Below are 23,994 nucleotides of genomic sequence, written 5' to 3'. Positions count from 1 at the left end.
TTCCTCTCTTTCTGTCTCATTTTTCTAGCCCCCTACATCTTTTTCAAAGTTGTTTGGAGAGACATATCAAAATGTACAAAAATGGTAATTTAAATAACTGCCATACCTTCAGAAAAGTATTCAATAAAAAGTTTATTTACAGGTGTAAAATTGCTGAGCTGATCAACACTTCATTTTCTTTTATTCATCTTGTAAATTTCATTCATTCGTTCATTTTTCTGCTGGATCTCAATGAGCTGGCGACACGTGACAGTTCTCCCCTCGGTTTTACGTCTGATGACCGTCACGTGACGGCGGGCTGGGGGGGCAGCTGGAAGTGAGAGGGAGGACTTCAGCTCTTGAACATGTCACACAACAGCTTTTCCATGGGAGTGTTGCCGATCGTGCGTCCGAAGAAGAGGCGCTCTATCCTCTCCGAGGGTACATACCGCAGTGCGGGCATGGTCAGCAGCAGGCGCCCGAACCTGTTCACAGACATATGAGCGAGCTGTTCACTGTAAGCGTCACTGTTCACTGCACTGCTAGTCCTACTTTTTGTATTGTGAACTCCGTCACCAGCTTTGATTTAATACCATACAGACATTCAATAACTACTTGTTATATATTATATACTATACTAGCTGTCTACGTAAGTATATTTAGTTTAAAAAAAGCAGATTTCATTTGATTTGCATCATGTGACCAGATCAAACATGCAACGAAGACACACAAAGTTTCTTAATTAGAATTCATAATTTTGTTGTCTTTCCCTTTCTTTCTCTTTTCTTTATTCTCTGAGGCTCACTGTCTCTTTTCTATCCTTCTCTCTCATGGACACAAAAAGTCACATGAACGCTCATGCATGCTCACACACATCAACAATGAGAAATGAAAACAAAACAAACAGAGGTGCTGACCGGAATGGCTGTGTTGGGTGGTGAGCCCTGATGTGCTGTCCCAGCATGACTTGCGCCTGATCTTGGAGGTTTTCCACTTGAGGCGGATCCTTCAGACTCCTGACATCTGTAACGAGTAATTGCATAGAAATTAAGATTGATTTACACGTGCATGGTTGGAACTGAGCGCCTGCCGTGTGTTTTGAGTGGAAATAATCTCAAATAGTTTGGTAGGAAGATTTAAAACTCACTTGCCCCTCCCCCACCCTCCTACCCAAATCAGAGACATTTTCTTCAACTCTTGTGATACCTAAACTTGTATACCTGACTTGAAGAGGACGATAGCTTTGAGGCACGCGAACTCCGCTGGGTCGACCTGGATGGCTTTGAAGCGACTCATGAGTTCTTGCAGCACGCGCATGTCTGCGAATGGCGAGACCTTGCCGGGGGCAGGAGTCTGCGAGGTGTTAGCAGACGGCAGGTGGTCGGGCAAGGAGAAGAGCGGACACGCCTCCATGGGCATTGACCACTGGATGGCACACAGCAGGAACAACTCGCTCCAAGCCTCCTCCAGCAGGATTACCTGCTCACAATTTTGTTATATTGTTAACATCTGATGGTACGTTAGCTAACATCTCATAGTATGTCCTCGTCTAACAGACAAACAAGAAATATTAACAGACAGCAGCAGATTCAATCAACATTAAAATTTACCCACTGAGTCGGTCCTCTTGTTATTTTAATTAGTTTCAAAATTGTAACTGTTCTGAATAAAAACAAGGTACCTGGTCCCTGAAAGGAAGGTTAGCGAAGGATGGAAGATTCTTTGCCCATCGAACTGCCATGAAAAGCAAGCGGGCAGAGCACTCGTATAGTGTTTCCGGCCCGGGTGGATAGAGGGCGCTTTCTGTGTACACTGCGCCTGGGTGCACGTGCTGCAGAGGTCGGTCGTGCTCGACTGATGTGACGTCGATATTTTCATCTAGCGTAGGAAGAAAAAAAAATTTCTGTTTAAATATGATGTTGTTACCCTTAAAGTCTTGACAAGCAAACTGAACATCTCAAGTCCGAGCGTAGGTAACCGTTACCTTACTAGTTATATATTTAATTAACTTAATTGTTTCATATTTAAAAAAATTACATAAGATGTGACATTGTGAACTGATGTAGAGAATGGTTGCGATGACTGATACAAACAAATGAAAGCCTGGTCAAAGAAATCTCGCGAACATTTCATGGAAGCGACGAAGACTCAGATTCCGTGGTTCTTACCTGCATCTTCGTGCTCGTGCTTGGTTCCAGACACCTCTGTGGTCATCAGACCCGTCAGGAAGCGGTGGTTGGCGGTTGGCGAGAAGGCCGGGTGGGTTGCAGACACAGTAGCTGTGGAGGCCAGGTGATGTCCCTCCATCTCCCGCTCTATCTGATCTTCTCGCACCTGCGCCGTGTTGCGAGGCTGCCGCTCGTTCTGCACCGCTGTCAACAGTCCGAGGATGGCTGTGGGTTTAATTGAATGGATGGATTGGTGGATGGCTTTTTAAGGCTCGTGAGCTGAATGCAAGGCTAGTGTATTTCCTTCTTTTTTATAAATCCCTGCATGATATGGTGATTGGGGTGATATCGGTTGAGTTGTTTTCATTGCGTGTTTCTTAGAACCCCCAAATCTGTCTACCAGTGTCTCTTGGTGCTGGGGTTAGGGCGTCTGTATGCCTGTCTTTGAGAATTGAACAGGTGGATAGGTGTTTACGACAGACCGAGGCGAGAAGGTGGGCTCGAATCCCACACTCACCAAGTTCAGAGTTTTTTGGAATGTAACGGTGCAGATTGCCTGCTAATACTTGGATGGCTGTAAAGGAAGACGACTTGTTGACTTTTAGTACAGATATACTGCTGATAAAAAAAAAAACTGTTACTAGAACACTGAGGGTTCCTCGCTTCCGGACGAAATGTCTTCGCTAAAAAGTAATAGAGGGACAATCACTGACAAATGATCAAAACATCAAGCGCTGAAGAGGACAACACATAAAATATAAAAAAACAACTAGTGTTGCAGAGCATTATGAAATGTTTTCTGTGATAAAGAATGTTTGTGTGACAAATATCAACACAGAGAGAAACAGCCTTACCATCTTTGTTCATGCCCATCTGAAGACACTTTTTAAGCCGGCAGGCCTGGCACTGGTTTCTGTGGGCTTTGTCTACAGTACACATCCCTGTTCCTGCCTGGCACCTGCGGTACATACAAGGAGACTAAACTCACCTGTTGTTTATGACATTTATCGGCTGCAATCGAATAGCATTTTCTACGATAAGATCTCAAAAGTTGCCTTGTCTAGAAATGAAACATCTCTAGAGAATATGCTAAAACGCGTTAATAAAACATCTACACGTGAATACTTTTCTGTATTGAATAATATAATAGCTCATCCTCAGCATGGCAGTTGCAGAAGAGTGTGAATGGCTAGGTGTGGTTGACTAGTGAGCGGGTGTGTTGTCAGTAGACGTGGCATGTCTGTCCCTGTACCGGTAGGTGTGAGTGAGCGGGTAGGTAGCCGGGTGTGCTGTAGATAGATACGCCATGTCTGTTCCAGTACCAGGTGTTATTACTGGGTTAGTGGGTGTGATGCAGGTAGATGGTGCATGTCTGTCCCTGTACCTGTAGATCAGTTTGCGCCGCACGCTCCTCTTAAAGAAGCCGGAGCAGCCGTTGCAGGCCAGGATGCCGTAGTGCTTGCCGCTGGAGGTGTCGCCGCACACGACGCACAGCAGCCCCGGGGAGTTCTTCTTCACAGGCCCACAGTGGGCCGGCAGGGGCGAGAAGGAGCGGCCGGACGGCACGGACGCCACAGAGTGGGGGGACCCCAGCGCCGACACCTCGTGACCCAGCCCCAGGGGCGGGCTGGGCGACTTGCCTGGGCGGGGCGAGATTCCGATCGTGATGGGCGAGCTTCGAGCGCTGACGGAAGGGGACACAGATACTGCAACAACAGATGACGACGACAACGACGATGATGATGTTCATCTCAGGTTCATTGACTGTTCTTTAAATCTATTTGAGTTTTCACACTCTTTGGGGATATCGTGTTCTTACGACTATTATATAATAATAATAATAATAATAATAATAATAATAATAATAATAATAATAATAATGCCTTGATCTCTCGGTTAGTTGCTCTAGAAATATATTTTTTTTGTTTCTGCTGTTGCTTTTGTTTGTATAATTAGAAGACGGAATGCATTAATAATAATATTAGGCTAAATTAAAAATTGCAAATGATAGTGTTCATACAAAATGTGAATAAACATGTACGTAAGTTGCCATATTTTTATTGAACAAAGTTAATAATTCAAAGTTGGAATATACATCTGTGTGTATGTCAGCGCGTGGACGTGCGCATGTGCACGTTAGGATGGTTATGTTCGGGTGAGGACGAGGGCGACATGTCCCGTGTTCTCTCAGTCCCCCGTGAGTCGCAACACCTGCCCCGCTGTCGTGCGATGAACAACAAGGAGATATTATCGATCCCTTCCTCTCACGTGAAAGTATAATTCGCCAACAAGTCGCAAGAAAAGGCAACGGGAGGAGGTTGCAAAGGAAATGTTGTTTTAAGACCTCCTCGTAAGGTCGTTACTTCGACAGAGCTTGGACACTGTCATACATCATGCTGCTTTCCTCCAGCAGGTCAAACATGACTCGCACTCGATGGGCACGCTCGACTGGGCAATGGCAGCTGCATGGAGTCAACAGTGCAGCAACAAAATAATATTTAAGTCATGAAGATGCTGCTGGCATATGGAATCTATTTATAACTGATTGACTTTCATTTACTGGAGAAACAAATTTCTATTTTGCGTTTGAGTAGAAACTTGTAGAAAATACATTGAAATTGAGTTGGGTTTGTCCTTTCTTGCATATCTAAGTGAAGGTTGCTAATAAATATAAAATATCGAAACAGTTGAATTGTAACTCTGGAATGAAATTAAATGGAAATAAATAAATTAAAAATAAAAAATGGAATGAAATAGTGAAATAAAAAAATTAAATAAATTTAGTCAATCACCTAGAACCTTTACAATCAAGAAAGCAAGAACATTGGTTATTGTTTTGCCGGAAGTCAGATGCAGAAATTCATTGTCTTGTCTGTCAGAATCGTCTAGAAAACCATGAACTCTCAAAGAAAATGGCACAACGCATTCCTAATTGCTGATTTCATTTACAAATATTTCTCTTCGCATACCATACCTATTGCCCTACTTCAGCCACATTGTCTCAAAAGACTTTTGTCTGCAATCTTTTGACCCAAAAAAAATCCAGTTTCTGTTCTTTCTTGTTAAAAACATTTTGTTATCTTCACTCTATCGCTTTCATTGTGCTCACGATAGGGCGCGAGCAATTAGGAAAATTACTGAATCGGGAAAACAGTTAGTGTCTGATAATGCCTGCGTGCAGGCCAGCGATTTACCCAAGAACTGTAATCTCGCTTTTTACCTGGCCGGCACCGCAGGAGGATGAAAGTTTGATGAAGAAAAAGTTCCTTGATTGCCCCTTGGGTTGAAGCCATTCAGGACGAAAGCCACTGCAACGACAAATGTCAGCGAACCGAAGAAAAAGAGGCAGCGAAAAAGGTCATCGCACAAGGCAGGAGGGACGACAGCGCGTGCAAGCACGCAGACCGCGCAAGCTCACGTGCGGACTCCCCTGGGCGGCCATTGAGACAGGCGCAGATGTGATTTCCGGCCCTGATTTCCGCCGCTGGAGCTTGCCGCTGATTGGCGGGATGCCGCGACATTAATGTTGTATATTTGATCAATTGTAATCTTTCACTAGCACAACAAGAGAAACGGAAGGCGCCAGACAAAGAGGCAGATTGAATAATGAAAGAAAAGGGATCAGAGCGATTAGTTTCTAACGATAAACTTGTCGTGTTAACAAATTAATTCTGCCGATTCGTGCCAAAAATTAAATCATGAAGAAATCCTTTTTTTGTGTGTGTATCTACCAAACTCATACAAGCCAGCCTTAGCAAAGGCACACTGACATGCATCATTGATTAGACCATGCACTGTTGTAACAAACAAAAAAAAAAAGAAGAAGTCTGTCCATGCACTGTCTTTTGCAAATCTGTGTTCGTTGAAATTCCGTTTCGAAAAGTGTTTTAATTTAAAAAGTACATTTTCTCATCTTTCTACTCTTTCTTAATATAATCTCCATACTGTGTAATGTAGCTGATGTAAATATTAAATATACTCTCACAGTAGATGCTTTATTGCTGTGAACACACTAACCGACTCGATCACAAACTGACTCTCATGTAAAGCCGGTTTACAATGGTGTATGAATAACCTGTTGGCATGTTAACATGCAAAACTTTTTTTTTCCCCTTCATGAAATGTGTGGGTGCACAATGGGTCATGTCTAGCGGTGCCACACATAAAAAAAAAAATTCCCCACATAGTCACCCCATCCCCGTTCTTTTCACCGAAGTTCTCAGATCAGAGAGCAGTCCCTCGGAACAGCCAATGGGTTCCAAATAATATCATTATTAGAATCTATCTTTACTTAACAGTGTGGAACTCAGAACTCGTGAAAAGATTTCTCCGTGTCACATACGATTTCTTAGGCCCCTATCGAAAAGGCGTGCCAGCTGCCCTCTGCTGCGACAAATTAATCCATTAGAGTCTACACTGGAGGGTCGTGCGGAGGGAGAAAAAGCTGCTGGGCCAAAGAGGCGCACGTGAGTGGGGTGTTAACGCGCCATTGATGAACACCACTGGTCCTCCAGTGTTTGCTTTCCTCTCTTTTCAGGTCCGGCCAGCAGCGCAGCACAGCTTCAGCTCCAAACAACATCAAGAATGAAAGTCGACATTGAGAGAGCATGATTAAAGTCAAATAAAAGCGCCAAGCGGACGTTTGTGGTTGTTTATAGAAACTCTGTACTCCGTTCATCGTATGTTTTTTTTTGTTCACAATTGATTCCAGACCTTTGAGTAGAAATACTTGGAATATTAGAGCATTTTCGGTCTGTAGTTGTTTCTTTTTTTTCTTTATAACTATTAATTACATTAAATATAAAAATGAGGATTTCATTTTTAATTTTTAGAAAATATGTTTATCGAACACACAATTGTAAGGAAATGGCCTCCAACCGCGAGGGTTTTATCATGTTGTCCAGACTCCTTGGTATGCATTTATGTAATTCTTGATTTGGGACGCACGTGACGCCGCCAGGACCTCGAGCGCTCGTCTCGCTGAGCCCTCTCTTGCCTTTCTGGTCACGCTAAGAAAACATGGGCCACAAGAAAAGCAGTGAAAAAGCACAGAGGCACAAGAAGGGGCCCAGCAGTTGCTCCCCGCCGTAACCCTCTTTTCTCAGAGAGATCATCTTTTTCACTGGCGGTGTCGGCGAAAATGTGTTTACCGTCAACTTCAATAACAGGTTTTGGCACCCCACTAGAGCTCGACAGACGAACCAAATGTCAAAGTGATGCAGCTCTTTCTCCAAAAATATTCTCATTCGAAATACGTACACTAAAGCAGAAGGATGGAAATTACAAATCGTGGACGCAAATTTTGGCGACAAAGGAAGGAGAAAGAATTTATTGCAGTTTCTTGTTTTCTTAACCCTTCCCAACCCCTATTTCTTTCGTACATTCTTATCGTATCATTTTTTTCCCCTCCCTTCTCTCTCTCATCCTTACCCTCCTCTCGAAGTTTTCTATAACTTCATGGGAGGTAACGCACGTTTGCTCAGTGGAATCAAAGTTCCTTCCCTTGTGAAAGATCGTTAGAATGAGGCCTCAAAGGGGTTTAGAGACGAGATCTTTCAATTGTGTTGTGACGGGCTGCTGATTGAAAACACTGGCGTGTTGGGCGACTGCAAGAAAGCCCCAGAAAGCTGATGAAGATTGAATTAAAGTGAGCCGGCAACTTGGGCCATTCATCTTGGCCATAGCGCCTCGGATAATGGAATTAGAGGTGACGGCAGGAGTGAGGCTACCGGGTAATCTCCCTCAATGCCATTGTCACAGAGCGACCGGAGTGATTTGGCCTCTAATGTAATTGAAATGGACACAGTGCGCAAGTTCTCAAAAAGTGCCAGGATGCTGCATTCTCTCAGTGCCTCTTCCTTTGCAATCAATGAAGCACTTAGATATCTTTTTTCTTCTTCCTTCCAAGAGAACAGCCTTCCCCCCTGTTGCCGTTCGGTTCAAAATAGCTTGCACGTGACAGTCTGTGAATTAGTTGTGATGTAGGTACAGCTTGTGATCGGTGATGGCAATAAGACTTCAGGACAAAATAACCACCAGCCCCAGTAAGCACAAGTATAAAGTCCATCTCAGACAAAACCACAGCAACTGAACTAAAAAAATATACAACTATAAAAAAATTAAGAAAAAAAAATTTCTGAAGATTCCAAAACAAAACAACACTGCATTTTATTTATGTTTCGTCAAACAGTAAAGTTAGCATGAAGTAGGTAAAATATATTCTGAATGCTAAATATATGTGTAGGTTTAAAAGACATTTGAGTATTTGTTACATGTTTCCTCATTCCTTTCTTTGAACACGATACAAAAACGGTTAAATCCTGCAGGACCCCCCAAATGAAAGTCGACATCTGTTGGGATGGGCATCTTGTTGGCGATTTTGGCTGAGACTTGTGCGTATTTTTAAATGTTTTTTTTACCCATTGCCCACGTAGACTCACCTGTGAATTGTTCTCGGCAATCTTCAGGACGCGTTTGATGCATCAGGCTATCAGTACCTGCACAAAACATCAAAGAAAGCCCTGCTTAAGCCGCTGACAAACTCATGAATTTTAATACCGTCAGGCTGTCTCGGAAATAATTACACACCGACTTGCCCAAACTTCGTAGGAAATTAAACGCTTTAACGACAAACCACCTTTAAGTGAGAGAGAGAAAAAGAAGGGAGAGGGTGAGAGAGTTTTTTAAGAATTCTACTTTATTGCCCCACTCAGTCCTTTTCTCTACCTCAACCTTTTAAAAAAAATACTGCAAGTGGATGTGTCGTTTCATCTTTAATTTTAGACAGACAGAAAAAGCTAACAGGGTGTGATATAAAAAAGAGAGGAATAGGAGAAAGAAAGTTGACAAGTCTTTGGCGATGTTTGTCATCTTGCTTGTCCTGGGTGTACTTGGAGTATGTTTCAACATGCACATCAAACGTTGTGATACAAAGGTGGGGAAGAGAAGGATCGCGGCGCCGGCACTCAATAGTGCTGTGGAGCGGCAAACCCTTTCATGGGCCGCTTGAACTAGTCAAGATAGTTTCTGCTGACTGTTTGAAAGAGAATTAATCTTTTGATGAAACGCGCTTCACGTCCCCGCCGTAAACTGTGTTTGCAGTTACAGAAGAGCATATAATGTTTGTTTGCCCCTGCGGATCAAAGGCTCTCTTGTCCAAGGGTTGTCATCAGGTCAACTGCTTTATAAAAAGAGAAAATGCGATTATTTTTTTATCGGACGGAAGTATCAAAACGATCCGTTTTCTTTGGCAATAGGTTTGTGATTTTGCTACAAGTTTAAGTGACATTGGGAGCAATCATTTTTCTATAATGTTCGCTCACAACTAAGAGTACATGGCGTGTAAAAGTTGTATTTTGTTCAACATTGTCATTGGTCGACGTGGAATGGAAAAATGCACGATTATAAAAAAAACTAAGAAATTATGATGAACGAAAGATGACACATTTAATGCTTATTTTAAGTATATACAGTTTATTATACAACGATGTCATGAGTGAATGTGACTACCTGGAACTGCAATAGAAAAATGCAAGTTTATATTCTAAAATAAATAATGAGAAGTTATGAGTAGTGAAATATTGTTTATTTTATCTCAATAGTTCTACAGTTGTCATGAACAACAAATTGTAATTTAAGTTCAGTTACATTCCAAAATAAATAATAAGTCAGTAAGAAATGCTATATAAGGAAAGGTTAATATTGCAGTATATATATATAATTGTAATATGCTTTTTTTTCTAACCAAGTATGAAAAAGATTTTTTGAAAATCTTTCTAATGCCTTTCGTAGGACTGTAACAAGTCAGTGTTCTAACGATGCTCTCCTGGCTGATAAACTAAATTGAACTTTTCTACAACTGTATTTTAAGCCACATAATAACGAAAGCAGAAGGACTTTGAGCAAAATTAATTTCTCAGTCGGAGACTAATATTAATCATCGTGGCAGTAAATATGAAAATCTTTTGCCAAGAAGAACTATGCAGAAGCTGGTGATTTTTATGCTGTGATATTAATTATTCTTTTAAGTTTGGGAAAATGTTTACACTTTCTGCATGTTAAAATATTTTGAGACAAGATTTGTGTGATCTATGGGGTAAGAAAGACAGAGGAGGATGGAAAGAGCGTGCATAGGGTTGTTCCCTCCTCCACCCGGATATCAGCAGGACAGGGTGGTTGGCCGCTTGTGGCTTTTTATCGTTCATTTATGGTCAAGGAGCTGGCCTCGCCGGACCGCGCATTAAGAGGCGCTAGTCATCCCTTGCCAAGTATCCTTTGATGCTAGGGGCCAGCTGGGTCAGGGGCTGGTCTCCATCTTGAGACCATAACGAGAGTGACACCCAGTGGTGACTTCATTACGCGATTGTCACTCTTTTGTATCATCTGTCCCCCCTTAAGGCGTAGGGAGTCGCTCTCGTGAGTTCTCAGCCTCGAGCTCAGATGGCAGAGAGAAAAATGTCGGAGACTTGTAGAAAAGACATGAATACTCCAGTCGAGTCTTTCTTTACACTGGGTGGCGATTTCCCTTTCCTGTCTTCTCCACCTCTCGCCTTCCTGAGGAGATGGTCAGGTCGCAAAGGCTGCTTTGTGCTGTTGTTATTATTGCTTTTATTATTAATGTTGTTATTATTATTATTACTTTGCCTCTATGGTGATCTGGATTGAAAGAGAACATGGATAAAATTGTAGACTTTTGAAAAAAATGACAACTACAGTAAGGGTTATTTCACTGGTCATAAACTTATCAAACTGATTATTTTTCTTTCTGTTTCTATCTTTCTGTTGCGCTCACCCACCCCAAGGAAAATCCATCTCTCCAGTCATTAATTTTTATTTCTAGCCCTTGCGTGTAATTACATTCACTGACCCCTGACAAACCACTGTGTGCCACAAACTCCTTAAAAATCACTCTGTGCAAAATTACACAAATTAAAAATCACAGAGTATTGGATTAATCAATAATTTTCTCTTTCGAGGTTACCCTACTTGACTTGCGACTGAGTATCAAATTGTTGGTATTTCACATGCACGATTTGTTTGCATCCAGAATAATTGTTGTCAGTGAGATTGTCTTTCTTCTAGCATTTCGAGTTTTGTTTGTCAAAAATGTATTTTACGATTCACAGTTGTAAATAAGTCATTTGTTCATTCGTATATATTAATCAAGTTAAAGTATTATTTCCAATAATCTGGTGACGGCAACGACGGCAGTTGGCAAAAAGACCATACATAAAACTGTATTCACATAACCGATACGAAAGTAAGTGACCATGCAGTGTCCCCTTTCCTCCAAACGAGGTCTTTTCATTTGAATAATTAGCACTAAATCAAGTTTGTCCCTTGTTGTCGAAATGGAGAGTCCTCGTTCACAAGATAGTGTCATCGGGAACAGTAACATCGTGAGGTTTGCTGTCATGTGATCTAGCTTCATTAGTCGCGTGCAGGGTCACGACCCCTTCCCAGGTGGCAGCTGAGTAATGAGGACTTTTGGTGAGGCGACAAGTTTGCTAAGTGGCATTGTTACTGTCATGGGACCACATGATCTTTTTAATATTCTTGCATTTAGTGCGAAGTGCTAGAGAAATGCGACTGTAGTATCTCATCTTGATTGACATTATATAAATAAATATTTGAGTATTGATAATAATGTTTCATCAGTAACTTTGTAGGGTTTAGTCAAATTGGGATGACCACATGACCACATGCTCTGCTTGACTTGCGCATCCTAAAAGTACCATCCGAAACATGTAAATAAAACATAGGAGAACAGAAAGATGAGCTGCAAGAAAGATGTCAGATTCTTAAAATAAAGATAAAAATTAGATTATAAATGCAGGTATTAAGAAGAGGTTAGGAAGCGGACGGTTGTGTTTAATTGTTTGTAGAGGAATAAATAGTGTTGTAGGTTATGAATTATGATCTTGGCTTTTTTTATTCGCTGACATCTTATCATCTTTATCTATCCGATATTTGTCTTATGTAACAAAGGCAAGTGACCCACAGTAATATCGGATAAGGGGAGCGAGCAGTCGCTTATACCTGGGTAGGTGGGTGCCACTTACACTCATTTCTTATTTTTTTCTTGTTTTTCTTTTTTCCTTCTAGTCGGTAGCGGAGGCGCGTTCTCCCGGTAGGACAGATCGAGCCGTCGCCAGATATTGCGGGCGGTGAATATTTTGGAGACCAGCACTGGTGCCTGGCGGATCGCCCCACCCGTGATATACAACAATATAGTACTCTTATCGATTTAATACTGTGCTAAAGCAATAAAATTAAAGCTAGATATAGTGTGTTTATGTATTACACATTATTAAGCGATTTTTACGAGTTATTATTTATTTACAGAGATGAGAGAGACTATGAAACACAAAAATACCTAGAACCTGTCGCTATTTTTTCTCAGCTAAACATGTGATCATTTGCCGTATTCAATTAAATGTGATGTGCAAAATATCACACGAAATTATATGGCAGTAAAACAGAAATAAAAAGGCGACCAGCTTGCCGGAACAGGCAGTTGTCCTTTATTAATTATTGTTCACTCCTGACTCTACAGTTCCTGGTATAACAGAACAATCAGTCTTGCTGTTGCTACAATTGCCTCCCAAAATAATGTTATCTTCGTGAAAAATGTGCTCATCGTCAACCACTGCACACTCTCACTGACATACTACAGTTAGCCACACAAACAGCAAAAGCCAAAAAAAAAAAAAAAAAACGCAAACAGTCAACTAACCAAACAGCCAAAGAAGCGCCCTCTGGCAGAACTCAAAGCAAAGATTGCCTCACGGTTTATTTCACGTCAGTATTAATTCAATGTTCCGGCGCCCTGCTGCCCCCCTATCCTCTCCCCAAGCCCGCCCTCCGCCCTCCACTTGAAGCCCTTCCCCTGCCCTCCCCTCCCCATCACCTAATTGCCCCGGTACTCGTCAGCGCGCTCTAACGAGCAGCGAGAGGGTCGGGCGAAAGCGGCTTTAATAAAGTTAACCCATATCATTATTCACGAGTCCCAAAAGGGCGGCGTCGGGCCTGCCAGGAATATACAACTGTCCCTCGAGTGACAGAAATCTCACAGCCGCTGTCAACCTTAAGCCCAGCTCATCTTCAGCCTGGTGGAGAGCTGAGCGGGACGGGCTCTTCTGCGCGGTGGATGCTGCTGAAGACCAGCAGAAAGGGAAATGATAGCAATCATGTCGAGTTGTCTGACATCTCTGTCGCTAGTGTGTTTGGCGGGAATATGTGTAAGTACAAACAAAGACCTATCAGATGTCCTTGCATTGTAGTTGGTTGGATTTTGTTTATGTCAAACATGAACCTTGGTGACATAAGGCTAATGTAACATGTAATATGTTGAATCCTTATAAGCATACTTACTTAAAAATAATTTAAAATCGACTTAAGTTTTAAAAAGGATGAGATGAATATGCACAAACAGTTTTTTGCCCTAATAATTTGGTTTAAACTGTCATCTTACAGAGATCCAGCCAACCTCCTGTCTTTTCTCTCTGCTTCACCTCTCTTCATACACCAAACTGATTTTGCAGCTGAACATCTTCCATGAAATAAAGATTTCAAATGTTATCAAAAGCGAGAGAGAAGGTAATGAAATATTAATATCCAGTCTGCAAGACTACAAGATTTGCAGCCAGCTATTGATTACAGTTTAAGATGGCAATGAGCTGCTGATGCCGAGCTGCTGGCAGTGAGCCCAGAAGGTAGAAAGCCAGGAGTTTGTGGGTCTGACCACGGTCTTCAAGCTAAGCTGTGGACATTCATCATGGTGCCAGACTTGGCTCGCATCAGGCGGCTGGAGACATTGTCCGGCGTGACGATCAGCGGCCATCAATCGCAAGTTGAAAGGTCAAAAGTCATCCCAGCTTTCTTAGTTGCAAACTAATGTGCCAGGCGGAAAAGGACAGCAGATTAAAAGGGTTATATTATTAATTAGGGTTTCCAAGTAAATCCATGGCGAGTAGCTCGTGGATAAGTGACTGCCCGGTGGGTAAACAAGAGACTGGTTAAATAAAACCGTGAACACAGTAAACATATTCATGCTTCAGCTTCACGTCGATGAAAAATGGACACAAAAATGTTTCGGGAATTAAAAAAAATGTAATTAAAGAGAAAGCTGTAAGTGATCAATGTTATAACCTTTTGAATACTATTTTCTTTTTCTTCATTAGCTTAATAATTTACATATGTTTCTTTGTTGATTCTTGTGACAAATGCTTCTATGTACTTTTATACTGAGTCGTGAAAGCTGTTTTCTTGCCGAGCATTGTATATGCAAGAGTTAAGAAGTATATTGGCTACTAGTGAGTAGAGAAGGTAGGTAGGGAAGAAAACACAGTCCTAGACTACAGGACATCTTCCCATCTTCGTTTTTGTCAATAGTAGTGCTATAGTTGCAAGCCCTGTGATTGCTTGCTTTCAAGCGACATGTTTTCAAATCACGAAGTTCTCGCGAAACATATTTGTTCTACGATTCCATAACAACACTTTTGGCGAAGATTTGACTTTTTTGCCATCCGATGTGGAGTATACGAGTATAAACTATGTTCCTGTTCCTGTAACTCTTAGCAACGTTCTAAACTTGCTTGAAAACCGCAATTTGGATAAAGACATCATTGTTGTTACTCGGTGCAGTCAGTAGTGTTTAATGTGTAATGTAGTGAGTTAGCTTTGTTCTGTAGTGAGTTATGTTCAGGTTTAATGTGTCACATAGCTATTAGCTACTATGTGTTGTGTGCATAGCTTGTGTTTCTAAGCGCCTTTGGTGTAGAACACTAAGGTCTGCAGCCTGTTCTTTGTTGTACTTCAATGTTTGCTATTCATTTTTAGCAAAGCCCCCATTAAGTCTTATTTTTAGTATTTCTTTGCCTAACAATAAGATCAGCTTGTTCTGTCAAGACTACTTGTTGGTCAGTTTTCATAAGAAATTTGCTACATTGCGAGGATTATGTCTTTCTTGCGTGCCCACTTCTATTGATTTTACTTATTGTTTATACTTGTAATACTGATTATTTTATATTGACAACCATCAGTCTTTATAAAACAACATTCTCACGTGCACCTTCCCCTGGTCTCTCATGGCATGTTTTATTCTAGCTCCGGATTGTGTTGCCCGATAATTAAAAGTGCATGAAGCTATTGATCCTGCAGGCAGTTTCTGGCGACAGTCCCGTAGTCTTTGCTTCTTGTCCGAGGGAACAACAGTCCGTGGTCACCACAGACCGCGCGACTCCACAGACTGACCCCCTAACCTTTGCCTTCTCTCTTTTCTTGGTCATATTTTCTTCTATGAACACTTTTTGTTTGTTTGTTTGCTTGCTTGCTTGCAATGTTTTTGCTCATCCCTTAGTTTTGTTACTTGACCCACGTAGGCTAGGTAACCATGTCAATTAAAGTAACTAATGTTGCCTTTTTTTCTTTATTGCGGTTGATACCTTTGAACCCCGAAATTCCCGTTGTTCAAATGGTTTTTCCTAGTTTCCACTTCTTTATAATTTTCTTGCAACAAAGCGATTTTTTTCTCCCGACCACTATTCACTTTGACACTTCTCCTATATCACGAATCACAGGTAAGACATTAATCTTGCTGGAAATGAATTTTTACTTTTTTTTCTCTCTCCATACACCTCACTGTCTGTATCGGTCTCTTTCTCATCGCCTCTTCCTATTTTTCTCCCTGTTTTTATTGTACCTACATTCCACTTCCTATACATCAAATTATTCTACACCATAAACAATCAGATATGACATAAGGAGACCTCTGCTACATAACAACCACTATTTCTGGATCCACTTAATACAGTGTAAAGATCATTACAGCATATTTACTACTTTCCGACTTTCTCAAGCCAAAATCAAGTGAAAATAAATGCGAGTAATTTTAGAACTCACAGCCCTTACCTAGTTAAACTAAAGAGAAGAATATTATAAAATTCTTCAACCAAAGCACGACCGGTTTGTCGGCTTCAAACAGAATGAATGTTTCAGACACATCGCTCATGCACGTGCACTCTCCTGCCACACCTGTGTTTTTCTTCATAACGCTCGCTCTCTCGCCTTTCATCCTCTTCTGCGGCCAGCTACCAGCCAGCCAGCCAGTCAGCTTTGTAGACTACATAAAAATTAAATTTATACATAAGTATTTATTTATCTCGTTGTTTGAAGGCTTAATTTGAATTTCTTTGAAAAAATATTTATTGGGTCTTTGTTAACAAAGTAAGAGAAAGGCATCTTCTTAAATGTTTGTGTATTATTTTTCTATTTACAAATGACTTCAGAAATGTGAGTTTAGAAATATGAAATTATAGATACAGAGCAAAATGAATGGCATCATACAAGTTAGCTATCTTTATTTGAGTCAGGTGCCTTAAAATTATCTTTTTAATTTACTTATATATTTTAAAAAAATTTAATTATTAAATGAACAGTTTGTGATTAATGCGCTAAATAATTATCAGAAAGAAATAATTTCGAGTAAAAAAGAGACAAGAATTTTCATTTTATACCTTCATTGCTTTTACTGTTCTACTGTTTCCCACACCGCGATTTGTCCTCCATACCTACTGGGATTTTTATTGTAGTAATCACTGGCTCCACATGAAGTTAATTACAATAATGCTAGTAAAAAGTAGACAACTTTTATGCATAGAAGCTTTTCCTTTTCTATTTATTGTCCTTATCTGCACAATATTCTAACATATTAACTGGCTATTACTCAACATTACCAGCAGATATTCTGATTTTAAAATTAACTCTGATTTTAAAAAAATTAGAAAAAATTATAAAATAAAATTTGTGACAAAGGTAATCACCAAACTTATTTTCTTAAATATATATTTTTAAAAACCTGGCAATTTTTATGGTTTGGTCATTTTATGTGTGTTTTTATATTTATTCTTTGGTTGATAATTGATGTTAATTTTTTTAATTTATTTAAAAATAATTGGAAGAATCCAAATAAATATTTCAAGAGTAAAAATGCCACTTTATATCTAAAAATTATAGTTGTTGTAAAATCTTACCTGGAACATTTCTGCTGCTGCAGTCACTGAGATCCATTTCAGTTGATTTTCCGACTAGAAGTTGAGGCGAACGAATCTGCTCAGGTTTTATCTTTGTATCTTTGTATCAGGTGCACGGCCACCCGCCAGGTACGAACTGGTGAGCTGGGGTGGAAGTGGCAGTACTTTCGCTTGCTGGTGTTGTGCTGTCACCGGCCCTCAGTCGATTACGCCTACGACTTTGGAAGTCGTCTGTTAAAATATCGCCAAGCTGCCTTTTCTTGTCGTCTGCTGCTAGCTCGCTCTCTGCGCGTGCGCCGAGCAGGGGGCAGGCCGGGATAGCGCGTGGCAGCGAGGAGAGCGGAGGAAGGCAGATGACTGAGTAATCTATGGACAGATTTGTTCCGCGTGCACAACCATCACAGCCCCTCAGTGGTCGCCTCAACCGCAAAAGGCGACAGCACGCCGTTTTGATGGAACAGTCGATTGCAGACGGCGGGGTGACAGTCGGATTGTTCGCCTTTTGCGAATCTTTGATGTGGGAAAACACATTTTTTAGTTTGAAAAGCCAGAACTATGAAGAGACAAGGTTTGGTTATTTATTTCCCGCAGAAGTAATTATTTGACCGATAATTTATGTCTTTCATATATATATCTACAGACAACATCACATCAGTGAAATTTGTATACTGTATCTACTTAATCATCTTAGTTTTGCGACCTCCTTGTCTGTCTTACTTTTCCATTTCAATATCTGTTTGAGAGAGAGAGAGACGAGGGTGGATAAAAGAAAGAGGATAGGTAGCTTCGGGCAGGGGGAGGGGGAGTTTCCTGAGTTACCTGAGGTGGAGACGACACACGTGGAAGGTGAGCCAAATACTCGTATGACATTCACTCTTGGCAGAAACGTGCAGTTTTCATTTTTATTTAATTTTAATACGAGTACTTTCTATACAAATCACGCAAGTTCAGATGTCGGCTATATTATGGTAAAGTCTTCTTTAATCAATTGATCAAGGACAGTTCGGGAATTCTGGTTTATACCACCCCATAAATATAAGAGATCGTGGACCAACCCACTCCCCACCCTGCCTACCTGTTTGGGTGTATCACTTCCTATTTTTAATGCAGTTTTTTTTTTTAAATTTTAATCAGAAATTGTTAATACTTCCTCTGATAGAATAGATACATACCGTAAATGAGCGCTGAATGTAAAATAATTAGAGAAATAACTTAATGAACAACTACATCAAAAACAAAAAAATGAGACTCGGTCTATCGGATCCTAAATATAAAATAACTACCTGGAAAGTCGCTAGGCAAATTTTCCACGAGGTGAAAAGAAATATCTGAGTGGTGAAACACGGCCAGTAGAGATTAGAAATATCTCAGGCATGAGACAGGGTAACAGTGATGAGAAACAAAACATGATTGTTTGCAAGACATGTTGAACAAAGATTAGAAACAACATGACATGAGTGACGGCAAGACAAGTATTAAACAGGTTAGACATGACAGTGGTGCAAGTCTCGGATGAGAAAAACAAGAGCAATATAAATTAGGGTTAGCTTTATATGAGCAAGATAACATTACAGTAGATGGACAGTAGGTTCTTGTTAAACACGTGACAGAAGTGCCTGGTAGACTTCATTCCTTTGTGACTGGTCATTGTGTCCAGGTCAGTTCGAGACTAATGATGTGCACACCAAGCATGAACATCGGAGTGTCAGTGTCCGTGTGGTCATCGTTTGAAACATTTCTTGACTGGGCCCATCCGTGTCCCCCTCTTGTAAGATTGTCACTATACTGGCGGCCAGCAAGAGTGACAGAAGGACCTCCATATTTTAGCACAAAGTGTCTGCCAATAAAACAGCCAACAAATAATCAAACTCATGCAGTAGTAGGTAGGTAGTCTCACCGAAAAAGAAGATGAGAGAAACATCAAGGATTGTAAAGACAACTGAGACCTGTTTTAAATTTGAAAAAAATAAAGCAGAAAAATAATTAAAGGTGTCTGGGCTCTAAGTCATGTATGACCAGAAAATGAAATTCTGCGACTGGTTAACCGGATCTCTACTCTGAAAATATTTGGCTTTAAATTAGTTCTACAAAATAATCTTTTTTTTTAAACTTTGTTGACAACAAACAACGGAGATGAAGAGGATCTGAACAGCGGTGAGTTCGAACAAACTCTATTTTTATTTTTTTTTTTTTCGTCCGGTTGATGTTAAATTCTTTGATAATAACCAGATATTGTCTTACTTGTTAACTTTTTTATTTATTTGTTTGGTTGGTTTCCTTACAATACTTATCATCTTTCTCCACTATCAAGTATTATCGAACCGCAGCCATACTGTGTCCGTCTTCAGTCTTGCCTTGCTCAGCTGGCCTTGTGTCGGGCTCGCATCATGAGCCAAGCACTGGATGTTGTCCTGTTTGGCGGCAGGCGCGAAATATAGCATCTGATCACATGACGCCTCCCCTGCACCAAATAATAGAACCGTCTGACGTTTACCCGACACGTGTCATTCGTAATTCACCTGTTACTCCGCCAGCCCATTGGCTGAAACCTGTGCTCGCTCGTGCGCTCCGTGAGAGGTTCTTCGCATGTCCCCCTCCCGCCATCCCCTTCTCTCTCTCACTCACTCCGTCGCTCTTTCTGTCGAACAGTAGGCATGCGGATTTGCTTATTACACAAGCTCTTACACTTCTGTTTGACATCCTGTACATGCGCGTATAGAGTGCGAAAACATTGTAACACACACAGCTAACAATCCGATTCAAAATGATGTTGGATGATCCAGTTTTCTCCATTTTCTATAATTTTCTATCGTGTTTAGTTCAGATGCTAGAAGCTATCAGCGGAAAAAAGGAAGGCTGGAAGGAAGGAGTCTTGGTGCCTCATTTGAAGCAGTGAACACAAGGTGATGCCTCCATCAGCCCTCCCTGCCTCCCCCTCCCCCGCTAACGGACCAAGGCGACACGAGGCAGCGGAGTGTTGCCGCCAATGGTCGATGCCCTGTGACAGAAGGGTCTTTGCTCAGATTGCGACGGACAAAAAAACGAGATTAGATTAGATTCTCTGGCATCATGTTTCTTTGATGATAGCAGCAGCCACACTGGCAGGCGAAGGGATTTGCATATTATTCCTTCAAAGGCCCCGGAAGATCTCACACCCTGCACACTGTCCACGACCCACCCAGTTGTTTATGTAATTACCGGTAGACAAATACTTACTTCTCTTTCGAGTTGTTTACTTCACAAATAATGGAGAATTTTTCCTTTCTGCAAGTGAAAATATTGGAGAATATTGTTTTTATCTGGTAGAAAACGACAGGAGATTAAAGCCAATTAATGTAATTTACCGGTAATGGCTGATGGAGGACAGACGACTGCCTTATGCACTTACCTGTGAAGAACTGAAGAGAGGGTTGCATGATTAATATATTTTTTGTGGATGTAAATTTACGACAAGCATTTCCTGAAGACTCGATTCTTTCTTAATACAGTTGCGTGGGAAACAGATATAAAGATACTGATGGGACAAGCATGTGAATATTGTTCACTGTTCGCATGGAGTTTGCCGTTTATAACGCACGCTATACACAAAAAATCGTGTGTAGTCTGTGCATCCTGGATATTTTTTTACTTTTTTTATTTGAAGGATTTGAAAGTCACCGTTTGGCGCCCTGGTGTCTGCACGTGTGGCTTTATGCTGAGGGCGGCGACCCTGCAATTCCCTGAGGCTTGTGCTAAAGCCCTGTGAGAGGCCAGGCGGCCAGGACGAACATGGACTTGCAGGTGGATGTATTACAGTTTGCTGTTCGTCCTTTCATTGTCATTTCAACTCATCTTCATTCCAGCAGGTGACCTATATGAAAAACATCTCTCCCAAGTGATCACTTAAACACACACGAGAGCGGCAGCACGGCTTTTGTGGTTTACATACAATAAATGTGTGGGGTTTTTTTTAATAGAAAATGCTCATTTTCCAAGAACCAATAGTTGTTTTGTTTATTTATTTATTTTAGTAGAGGACAGTCAGTAAAAAGGTTGGTTTTAAGTGCATCTTTGCTTGCAAATAAAAATGCTGAGTGTAAAGTGTATTGACCGAATATCACAGGAAATAATCAGTCACTGACAAAATAGTGACTTTTATATACAGGTAACAACTTGTATTTTTTTGCCATTGTTGCTCTCACCCGTATGACAAACCAAGATTCGCTTCGATTGACAATATTTTCAACTCATTCCTGTACGGGAACGGGATGGGGTCTACAGTAAAAATATGAGAGTTTGGATAGTCCAGCCCTTGAGCTGAAGACTGCTTCCTTCCCTTCTTACTCCTTGACCTCAGGTTTATCGTACCTCCCCTGCATAGTCGTAACAACTGCACACTAACTGCTGTATGCCGACCTGCCCTGCCCTAACCTGCCCTGTCCTGTAAACTGCCCCGCTGGCATGTACACTCCCGGCCCGGATACAACTCATCTCTGTGATGTGGAACAGAGTCCCGCGTCCTGGCGTCTCACACAAAGACTAGAGAAAATCTACAAACCTTTGTAGGGGTGGGTGGGGTGGGGAGTCAGCAGCTGTTGATGCTGATCCGGGGTAAATATTGTCATTGGGTTTACTATAAATTGGTTTCTTTTGTTAGCTCGAAAAGTGGCGAGGTCAACTTGCTGCTTAGAGGAGAGATGCGATAAAAGCAATTTATTCTGGGGTGTATGAGAGTAGAGAGAAATGTCCCGGGTGCACTTTACTCATCTGACCGTTGCAAAATCCTCATATGTGAACTGGCACCTGAGCACCAACTGTCCTCAGTGTCTGCTCCTCTAGACAGTTTCTCTCCCTTCCCTTGGATGAATACAGAAGTCATTTCAGGCCACTTGCCTCCGCATTCATTCATCAGACTTTCTGTCTCACGAAGCTAAACCTGGGGAGCACCTGTGTTGGTATGTCTGTTTGTATATTCATGTCTGTGTTTGTATATGTGTGTGGTACTTCCCGAGAAATGTTTACGACCTCTCAAAACCACCTCTGTGTCTGAGTTGTTTATACACGTACATGTTTATCTAAAAACACAGATAAATACTTAACATTTGACACCTTATTTACTTGACATTTCACACCTTTAGGGTCATTGACGAGATATAGTTAGACCTTTGACCCTTGACACCTGTAATGTCATTGAAGAGTGGGAGGTATGTAGGAGTCACGTGGGATAGACATAATGTGCCTACAAAAATGTGTCATGGAAAGCCACAAAGTAATAATGAACAAAATTGCAAAGTAGTGAATGAACACACTTTAAATAAAAGATGAGAAAAATATAACAAAAGAAGAAATAGGTATCAAGGTACAAGGCAGTAAAGAGACGAGATGGGGTGGATGCAATTGGCATATTTGTTTTATGATGATTGGATACTCGAAAACAAAAACATACTGCAGCAGGACATCTTGGGTGCATTCCAATAATAATAATAATAATAATAATAATAATAATAATAATAATAATAATAATAATAATAATAATAATAATAATAATAATAGACAACGCAGGAGTACAGTGAAAATGGATTTATTACAGGAAGTATATCCGAAACAAGAAAGTTTCAATGCCCTCTCGAAACTTGAGCAGCAGGAGGTTGGTTTGAAGATGTACTTCTACATTCCGACCTCAGGCACTACTGGTTAATAATACAACATAATAATACAAATCTTATCTGTAAACATTCACTCTCCGGTATGCATAAAGGCAGGATTGAAAAGAGGGAAAATATCACATTGGGAATGTGTAAATGCTTGAATTGAATATCACAATCAGGCCTCAGTGTGAAATTTCATCGCATTGGCTGACGGTGACTTTTGGATTTCCCTGACCGGCAGCTTCACAAACTTTTATTGGCTGCAGGACAGTGGGACTGTGAAACTTTTTCTCGTGATACCATATTTTCACGTGGGGTCAACCGTGCAGGGAGCGTGACGACCTTTGTGTACAACGACAGGACAAGTAAACAGAGCATGGAGACGTCCTCAGTCACCTGTGGGTAGGATGTGGTGTCACACAGTGCAGATCTTATCATGAGTCGCTGAACAACACACCTTTATTGGTGAACAACAGCTTCTTAATAACATATTGAAGGTGTAGCAAAGTCTATGAGGCGAGAGATTGGGGACGAGTAACGCATCACTGTGTCTGAATATCATATAATAACAATATTGAGGACTGTAAGAATAGCTTGCTAATGCACGCACGTGTGTAGCTAATTACCGCCAGCAACTCAAAACTACGCTTCGCTGGCCCTTAATATCAAAATGCTAGGTTCCATGTTATACACTCCATATCAAAAAGCTAGGTGCCATGTCCCCCTGGCACACGCGCATTTTTGAGGACGAGAAGTGACAGTGGCCTGGACGACATGCTGGGGAGGCTGGTAGCGATGAGCTGGGATCCTGAAGGGCCCTTAGTGGAGAAGACACACCAACCTCCATCGATTTATCTTGGCGAGAGGGAAAAATGAACCTGCCCTCAGTCTTTGTTAACAGCTCGTTGTCATCTTTAAATGTCCCAATACAGATGAGGGCATTGCCAAGGCAATGGATCAGCGACTCCAACTCGGTGGGATTAAGGAATCCGACCTCATAGAGTTCTTGGAGAGCTGTGCACAGGATCTCAGCAATAATGGTCTTTCTGAGCTGGAGTGGTGCAGCAGGCAAGAGAAAGACAACGCAGAGGTCTACAACACACTCAGTTTTTTGAACTTCTCACAGGGTTCTTCTTTCCCATCTGGAACGGTCTAGATATCATGTGTCAGGATCATCTTAATGTAGTT

The 23,994-nt window shown here is 41.2% G+C and overlaps 1 protein-coding gene across 2 annotated transcripts; it reads right to left on the bottom strand.

Annotated features, from left to right (window-relative positions):
* LOC112554665 (photoreceptor-specific nuclear receptor-like) lies at window positions 1-17,579 on the bottom strand. 2 transcript variants are annotated; one of them, XM_025222602.1, is made up of 9 exons: window positions 17,180-17,579; window positions 8,588-8,644; window positions 3,532-3,853; window positions 3,002-3,105; window positions 2,148-2,372; window positions 1,661-1,857; window positions 1,200-1,458; window positions 897-1,002; window positions 1-464 (listed from the first exon to the last, which is right to left on the bottom strand). In XM_025222602.1, the coding sequence occupies exons 1-9, from the start codon at window positions 17,214-17,216 to the stop codon at window positions 332-334; spliced, it is 1,440 nt and encodes a 479-aa protein (XP_025078387.1). In that variant the 5' UTR covers window positions 17,217-17,579; the 3' UTR covers window positions 1-331. The 2 variants fall into 2 exon arrangements, with proteins under 2 accessions (XP_025078387.1, XP_025078388.1); XM_025222603.1 differs by having other exon boundaries at window positions 2,148-2,351.
* Between the last annotated feature and the right edge of the window lie 6,415 nt (window positions 17,580-23,994).

Source organism: Pomacea canaliculata, linkage group LG13 (genome assembly GCF_003073045.1).
Source record: "Pomacea canaliculata isolate SZHN2017 linkage group LG13, ASM307304v1, whole genome shotgun sequence".
NCBI lineage: Eukaryota > Metazoa > Mollusca > Gastropoda > Architaenioglossa > Ampullariidae > Pomacea > Pomacea canaliculata.
Note: the sequence above shows the minus strand (reverse complement) of the source record. Positions and strands in the feature narration are given on the sequence as shown.

Coding starts and splice junctions, on each gene's coding strand:
- LOC112554665 (XM_025222602.1), bottom strand. CDS start 17,216: ATGGATCTCAGTGACTGCAGCAGCAGAAATGTTCCAG. Junction 8,645..17,179: donor CAGCAGCAGAAATGTTCCAG/GTAAGATTTTAC, acceptor TGTTTTGTGCAG/GTACTGATAGCCTGATGCAT. Junction 465..896: donor CACCCAACACAGCCATTCCG/GTCAGCACCTCT, acceptor GTCTGTGAACAG/GTTCGGGCGCCTGCTGCTGA.